The 8,642-nt window shown below is 44.7% G+C and overlaps 1 protein-coding gene across 1 annotated transcript; it reads right to left on the bottom strand.

Annotated features, from left to right (window-relative positions):
• Window positions 1-2,242: 2,242 nt before the first annotated feature.
• Window positions 2,243-3,377, bottom strand: LOC139414082 (nuclear receptor subfamily 0 group B member 1-like). Its single transcript, XM_071161965.1, has 2 exons — window positions 2,825-3,377; window positions 2,243-2,541 (listed from the first exon to the last, which is right to left on the bottom strand). Exons 1-2 carry the CDS (start codon window positions 3,375-3,377, stop codon window positions 2,300-2,302), a joined length of 795 nt encoding a protein of 264 aa, XP_071018066.1. The 3' UTR covers window positions 2,243-2,299.
• Window positions 3,378-8,642: the final 5,265 nt, after the last annotated feature.

Raw genomic sequence — 8,642 nt, forward strand, 5'->3', positions numbered from 1 at the left:
CACAGCAAGGGGAAAATGTGATCTCTTCTTCTCATTATGTTCTCTATGACAAGACACAGCGATGGGGGAGACAGGGGTATTATACAGTAACTAGGGCAGAGCTGATACCACGGTTTAGGTTGTCACATTAGGAGCAAGTGGAGAGGAGATGAGAAGTCTATGGGGGAACTGAACTCTAGGGAGCAGATTAATTAGAGAAGGCATGCTGAGAGAAGCCGTGCGCTGTAGAGACAGAGAGAGAAGGTCTGTGATGCCCTGGAAGAGGCCTGCTGTACTGACAGCCTGGCTCCTTGGGATCAATCCATCATGATCTCCTGCCTCATTGGAAATGAGATGGGATTACTTAGGGATGCCATGTGTCAAATACTGACTTAAACTACAGCGCTAGGATGATTGACAAAGTGAGATATGTACCTCTTTGGGGGACTGAGATGTCAAAGTGCCACCATAGGTGGTTCTGAGGCATTTAGAGCTCTGCTGGATGGATTCAGAGCTGGGTTCAGAGCTGGGTTCAGAACTGGGTTCAGAGCAGGGTTCAGATCTGGGTTCAGAGGTGGATTCAGAGCTGGATTCAGAGCAGGGTTCAGAGCAGGGTTCACAGCTGGATTCAGAGCAGGGTTCAGGGCTGGGTTCAGAGTTGGGTTCTGAGTTGTGTTCAGAGCTGGGTTCAGAGCTGGGTTCAGAGTTGGGTTCTGAGTTGGGTTCTGAGTTGGGTTCAGAGCTGGGTTCAGAACTGGGTTCAGAGCTGGAGATCAGATAGGTGGTGTAGAAATAAGGCAACTCCCGGATTACTTCTCGGGGTCTCAACTTACTGTTGCGAGTTAGAATAGTAGAAAACACAAGGTGCAATTCCGAAATTTGGTTGTGTATCAGGAGTTTCTCTCTTGTTATGTCAGTCTCTGATAGTCAGTCAATTAGCCATGTCAGCTAACATTTTAGTTAGTTTAGCAGCCATGGTCGAATTACCGTCCGGGGGTCACCATTTATTTTGTTAGTCAGTCTCACTCAGATATCATAATAAAAACGGCCTACATTTCTCTCCGCCCCAGGGCAAAATGAATAGAATTGCAGCAAACCTGCTTTAAAACTGCAGCATTTTCTGTACACCCAATGGCACATGTTAAGTATCTTCCTCCTCCTCTTCACACTCTTTCTCATCTTCCCCTTCCCCCTCCTATAATGAACTTAGCCCAGATTGATCACATTTATCATCAGGCCTCACCGCCACAGCCTGTTGCCTCCTCCCACGGCCTCCGCCCAGCGCGTCTTCACGGCAACACCTCTCAGGCCTGGCAGCCGTCCCCTCTCCTTACTGCATGACTGGAAGCCCACACGCCTCGCCACTCCTGATCCCCACAGCCACCTGCCATGTGCCTCTTCCTTCCATTGATGTGTGTGGCATGTGGTGTGGGTATCCTAACAGCCTGGTCTTATCCTGACACTGGTTGGCACCAGACACGTGTTGTGACCCACCTCACCCTCACTAGATGGTACAGCAGCCCCTCCTAAGGGACCGACCCAGTCCAATGACCTGCCCTGAGATGCTACGTCATTGGTGTCTGGAGGCGTGTTGAATGAATGCATAGTATTAGAAACACTACTAGCACTACTTCTGTTTTTAACATATTCACAGTACCTCATAAAGCAGTTTACAACCTAGACAGTTCAGGACCTATGGGAGTGCTAAAAGCCTTGGGATTGATGTAGTTGTCAATGTCTGCCTGAATGGAAATGTCTTTTTCTAGACTGACTCAAATTCTCTCTTCGGTTTGTGGGTGAGCATTGCCCTCTTCAGGTGAAACACAGTAATGCATTATCACTGCCAGCATTATCCAGGTAATGTATTGTGTAACCGATGTGAAACGGATCGCTAGTTAGCGGGGTGCGGTGACGTCACTCGCTCTGAGACCTTGAAGTAGTAGTTCCCCTTGCTCTGTAAGGGCCGCGGCTGTTGTGGAGCGATGGGTAACGATGCTTGGTGGGAGGCAGTTGTAGATGTGTTCAGAGGGTCCCTGGTTACAATTGCAATCAAATAAGATTGAATGTATTATGCAGCTATGTCAGCAATGTCAGCATTATCCAGGTAATGTATTGCAATCAAATAAGATTGAATAAACTGAAATAACCACATGCAAAGTTCAGCAAACACTTTTATTTGACAAAAATAGGATGTGTTATAGCAAAATAAATACATATGGATAGCAACCCTACAGTTTACACCTGCCTGTTGTTATTCTGTTCAGCCTCCAGTCCAGCCCACAGCTCTGTCTGTATTCAGTCTTTAAACAGTTTATTCAGTCTATTTTCCGTAAAACATCTCGAGCAGAAGTTCATTCATGCTGACCGTGCCGATGACAGGTTTGAAGAAAAGTCCAGCCACGACGTTTGCATTGATGGACCGTAGCATGGAGAGCGCGATGAATAGTTTAGTGAACCTTGTAGAGTCTCTTCGGTGAGTGACTTTCACATATTCACTAAGGGCTTGATGCGCTTCGCTCTGCAGTGCCTGAATGTAGCTTTGACACCGGAGCTCTGCAATGTCTAAGGAGAGAATAAAATGGAAGTTAAAATCAGGAACTATTAAGGTGAACTCAAACGAGTCAAAAATAGTCGCATAGTTAATAATAGCCCATTCATAAAATAATAATAATAGGCTACTAATAATAATGATAATAATTATCAAAACAATAATAATTATAATTATAATGATGATCATTATTATTCTAAAAAATAATAACAAAAAAAACAACTATAATGATAATAATAGGCTTGCTAATAATAATAAAACTAGTAAATACACTATAAAACCATTTGTTTAACAAACCTGGATCGAAGAGAATGGCTCCCTTTAAATATGCATATTCTTTGGCGCTGATGTCCAGTCCCCAACATTTATTCAAAAACATTTTAATTCCTTGGACATCAGTGAGAGAAACGCCTTGACCACTGCGCCCGTGCGCGGTCTCCTGTCTTCCTTGTCCGCTGGTTAGTATGTTCTGTAACATACTGAGTTCTGGCGTCTCCATGGTCTCGAAGTCGATCAAGTCCTGCGCCATGCCCAAAACGAGCAGCTGAGCCCAGCCGTTGCGCACGAGCTGTAACTGGTCCTCCGCTGGAAGTTTCCGAAAACAAAGTACATTTTTAACAAACTTCAGCGTTTTTAAAAGCGCTACCGACGTTGCTTTACACGTTGTCTGGGGAGAACGGAGAACCACTTTCTTCTTAGATCCACAAGAACAAGCCTGCTGTTGCGGGACCGCCAACCTCGCCCGCCCCTGTGAATGCTGATTCGGTTGGTTGTCGTTTTTCAAAATGCTGTAAAGGATGCTTCTTTGTCCCCTTTCGCCGAGGCACTGGCAGCTGTCAGAGCAAGCCATCCTGCCCTTCTGTTGATAGCTGGCGAATACAACCCTGGCGACGTGGAAGGTATGGTTTTATATTTCCTTCCTGCTCATTGACAACTTGTTTAGACTTTTTAAATATTCGACGAAACCGCCCACCCAGTTCTTCACAGGCGCACGACTAGAGGGAGACAGACAGCCAGTTGCCACCAAAGTCCAAAGTGGTTTCATACAGTACAATAGCCAATTTCTGGATTATGCAAAAGACACCCTGAATTAGATTTTCTAAATAATTAGGTCATATGGTGCATTTGGAAAGTATTCAGACCCCTTGTCTTTTTCCAAATGTTGGTATGTTACAGCCTTAAAATTGATTACATTTTCAGGTCTCTCCAGAGATTTTCGATTGAGTTCAAGTCTGGGCTCTGGCTTGGCCACTCAAGGACATTCAGAGATTTGTCCCAAAGCCACTCCTGTATTGTCTTGGCTGTGTGCTTAGGGTTGTTGTCCTGTTGGAAGGTGAACCTTCATCCCAGTCTGAGGTTCTGAGCGCTCTGGAGCAGGTTTTCATCAAGGATCTCTCAGTACTTGGCTCTGTTCATCTCTCCCTAAATCCTGACTAGTCTCCAGTCCCTGCCCCTGAAAAATGTCCCCACAGGATGATGCTGCCACCACCACCATGCTTCACCGTAGGGATGGTGCCAGGTTTCCTCCAGACGTGACGCTTGGCATTTAAGCCAAAGAGTTCAATCTTGGTTTCATCAGACTCTTGTTTCTCATGGTCTAAGAGTCTTTAGGTGCCTTTTTGCAAACTACAAGCTGGCTGTTATGTGCCAATTACTGAGGAGTGGCTTCTGTCTGGCCACTCTACCATAAATGCCTGATTGGTGGAGTGCTGCACAGATGGTTGTCCTTTTGGAACGTTCTCCCATCTCCACAGAGGAACTCTGGAGCTCTGTCAGAGTGACTATCAGGTTCTTGGTCACCCCTTCTCCCCCTATTGCTCAGTTTGACCGGGCGGACAGCTCTAGGAAGAGTCTTGGTGTGTCCAAACTTCTTCCATTTAAGAAGGAAGGAGGCCATTGTGTTCTTGGGGACCTTCAATGTTGGAGAAATGTTTTGGTAACTTTCCCCAGATCTGTGCCTCGACACAATCCTGTGTCGGAGCTCTACGGACAATTCCTTTGACCTCATGACTTGTTTTTTTGCTCTGACATGCACTGTCAACTGTGGGACCTTATATAGACAGGTGTGTAACTTTCCAAATCATGTTCAATCAATTGAATTTACCACAGGTGGACTGTAATCAAGTTATAGAAACATCTCAAGGATGATCAATGGAAACAGGATGCACCTGAGCTTAATTTTGAGTCTCATGGCAAAGGGTCTGAATAATTATGTAAATAAGGTATTTGGGGGGGGGGGTTCAGTTTTTTTATTTGAAAAAAAAACAGTTTTTCTCTCTTTCTCTTTCTCTCTCTCTCTCTCTCTCTCTCTCTCTCTCTCACTCTCTCTCTCTCTCACTCTCTCTCTCACTCTCTTTCTCTTTCTCTCTATCTTTCTCTCTGTCTTTCGCTCCCTCTCTGTGGCCTTGTGTGAATAGTTATGGCCTTGTGTGGGAAGGTATTCCAAATCCACTGAAAGAGAAGAGACCAATACAAGGAATTGTCCCCTTCTAGAAGACTTGTTGCCACATGTTAAATGAAATTCTGGGCAATGTGACATTATCCAAGCGGTGCTGCATTTCTGTTTGTTTGTTAGGTCACTGCATCAGGTCTTACAAGCTTTCAGACCTCAATTAGTGACCTCAGGCTTCGATAATGGAAAACGCACCTGATCCGCACCACCGAGACGCACCTTGACCCTGACTCTGTGGCATCTTCCACGTAATAACTTAACAACAACTGAAGAATACCTGCGCACCAGAACTCGTTACCAGGTAATTATCTCTGAGACGGAGCATCTTCTTCCTTCAAACATCAATTGGATTCCAGAGGCGAAGCTTTATGTGCAGCTGTGTACTTTGACATTTCAGAGGCGATGGGTTTGTTGCCATGTCTGCAGGCAAGTTTCCTGTCTAGACACCGTCAATGTCATCCTTATTCTCAATGTAAGGCCCTCATTTGGAAGGTAGACCTGAGTTCAAAGAGAATAAAGATATCTTGCTGTCCTGCGGTATAGGGTGGCCGTCAGTGAATGTCTGACTGTCTGGGTCACTCTCTGGGAACAAAAGGCTGTAATCAAAAACACAAATAAAGAACTATCATGAAAGTCCTGAAGTTCAGGGTCACTCACAGCATTAGGCTTGTCAGAACCAGATGTGACAGAACAACACAGACGTCTTGAAGGGAACACTGATGTCATCCTCTCTTAGAGGAGAATATAAAAGATGATTGATTCGCTGGCCTGTTTGGAAAATGATATCAAGGCAGGCTGTTTTTCCTCAAGGCTATGGTGTAGCAGCCGATGAAAGCCTGCACTTTGGTGGGGTTTACAATATTATTCACAAAAGAGAAACTCTCACAGTTGATTTCCTTGAAAATGAATATTTTTGTTCCAAGGCATAGATCAAGGACAGAGTCGTGTAAACAACCTTCACGAAACTCTTCCTCTCCTCCACACCCCAACCCATGTCTTTTATCCTGCCCAGTGACCTCCTCACCCCAACCCATGTCTTTTATCCTGCCCAGTGACCTCCTCACCCCACCACCACCCATGTCTTTTATCCTGCCCAGTGACATCCTCACCCCACACCACCCATGTATTTTATCCTGCCCAGTGACCTCCTCACACCACACCACCCATGTCTTTTATCCTGCCCAGTGACCTCCTCACACCACCCATGTCTTTTATCCTGCCCAGTGACCTCCTCACCCCACCACCACTCATGTCTTTTATCCTGCCCAGTGAGCTCCTCACCCCACCACCACTCATGTCTTTTATCCTGCCCAGTGACCTCCTCACACCACACCACCCATGTCTTTTATCCTGCCCAGTGACATCCTCACACCACACCACCCATGTCTTTTATCCTGCCCAGTGACCTCCTCACACCACACCACCCATGTCTTTTATCCTGCCCAGTGACCTCCTCACACCACACCACCCATGTCTTTTATCCTGCCCAGTGACCTCCTCACACCACACATGTCTTTTATCCTGCCCAGTGACCTCCTCACCCCACCACCACCCATGTCTTTTATCCTGCCCAGTGACCTCCTCACACCACCCATGTCTTTCATCCTGCCCAGTGACCTCCTCACCCCACCACCACCCATGTCTTTTATCCTGCCCAGTGACATCCTCACCCCACCACCACACATGTCTTTTATCCTGCCCAGTGACCTCACACCACACCACCCATGTATTTTATCCTGCCCAGTGACCTCCTCACACCACCCATGTCTTTTATCCTGCCCAGTGACTTCCTCACCCCACCCCCACCCATGTCTTTTATCCTGCCCAGTGACCTCCTCACCCCACACCACCCATGTCTTTTTTCCTGCCCAGTGAACTCCTCACACCACCCATGTCTTTTATCCTGAGGACAGGACAGGACAGAATATGTTGCTGACAGGTTGCACAAAATGTTCTCCTGCTTTTTGGCCTACATTGAAACACTAGTCACTGGTTTTGCTTTAAAACCTCTTAAGGATCCGCCCAATTTTCGCCTAAAATGACATACCCAAATCTAACTGCCTGTAGCTCAGGCCCTGAAGCAAGGATATGCATAGTCTTAATACCATTTGAAAGAAAACACTTTGAAGGCCATAATGTATTATTCCAGCCCAGGTGCAATTTAGATTTTGGCCACTAGATGGCAACATTGTATGTGCAAAGTTTTAGACTGATCCAATGAACCATTGCATTTATGTTCAAAATGTTGTATCAAGACTGCCCAAATGTGCCTAATATGTTTATTAACCTCTTGAGTGTAGGGGGCAGTATTTTGATGTTTGGATGAAAAACATACCCAAATTAAACTGCCTATTTCTCAGGCCCGGAATCTAGAATATGCATATACTTGTCAGATTAGGATAGAAAACACTCTAAAGTTTCCAAAACTGTCAAAATATTGTCTGTGAGTATAACAGAACTGATATTGCAGGCGAAATACTGGGGAAAATCCAACCAGGAAGTGCCTAAGAGAAATTAATCTCCCTGTTCCATTGCATGCCTATCCTCCATTTAAAGGGATATCAACCATATTCCTTTTCCTATGGCTTCCACATGGTGTGAACAGTTTTTAGACATAGTTTCAGGCTTTTATTTTGAAAAATGAGCGAAAAAGATCACATTGCGTCATTGGATGGCTGGGTGCCAGCAGCGTTTTGCATGCGCCAACAGAGTGGAGCAGACATTTTCTCTCTCCTATTGAAGAAGCTATAGTCCGGTTGAAATATTATCGATTATATATTGTAAAACCAACATAAGGATTGATTATAAAAACGTTTGACATGTTTCTACAAACTATTTGGAATTTTCGTCTGCCACGTCGTGACCGCTCGAGCCTGTGGATTTCTGAACATAATGCGCCAACCAAATGGAGGTATTTTGGATATAAAAAATAATCTTTATGGAACAAAAGGAACATTTATTGTGTAACTGGGAGTCTCGTGAGTGCAAACATCCGAAGATCATCAAAGGTAAGCGATTCATTTTATTGCTTTTCTGACTTTCGTGTCCAATCTACTTTGCTGCTAGCTGTTTAATGTTTGGTCTGCTGAGAGAGATGTCCTTACATAAACACTTGTTATGCTTTCGGCGAAAAGCTTTTTTGAAATCTTACACACCAGGTGGATTAACAACAAGCTAAGCTGTGTTTTGCTATATTGCACTTGTGATTTCATGAAAATTAAATATTTTAGTAATTTAATTTGAATTTGGCGCTCTGCAATTCAGTTGACGAAAATGATCCCGCTAACGGGATGGGTGCATCAAGAAGTTTTAATAACTTTTCAAGTTCAAAACTGTGCACTCTCCTCAAACAATAGCATGGTATTCTTTCACTGTAATGGCTACTGTAAATTGGACAGTGCAATTAGATTAACTTCTTATGGATCACAACATCCGGTGAAATTTCAAGTTACAGAAATCGTAATATTAAACATTCATGAAAGTACAAGTGTCATACATCATTTAAAAGCTTAACTTCTTGTTAATCCAGCCGCTTTGTCAGATTTCAAAAACGCTTACGACGAAAGCACACCATGCGATTATCTGAGGACAGCGCCCCGCACACAAAAGCATTACATACATTTTCCAACCAAGCAGAGGCATCACGAAAGTCAGAAATAGCGA

Source organism: Oncorhynchus clarkii, chromosome 7, assembly GCF_045791955.1.
Source record: "Oncorhynchus clarkii lewisi isolate Uvic-CL-2024 chromosome 7, UVic_Ocla_1.0, whole genome shotgun sequence".
NCBI lineage: Eukaryota > Metazoa > Chordata > Actinopteri > Salmoniformes > Salmonidae > Oncorhynchus > Oncorhynchus clarkii.

Bases quoted from the DNA above. Each gene is read 5' to 3' on its own strand.
- LOC139414082 (XM_071161965.1), bottom strand. From the start codon at position 3,377: ATGGCTTGCTCTGACAGCTGCCAGTGCCTCGGCGAAAGGGGACAAAGA. The intron at 2,542-2,824 runs GTTTGTTAAACA...TTCTCTCCTTAG, and splicing joins AGCCATTCTCTTCGATCCAG to ACATTGCAGAGCTCCGGTGT.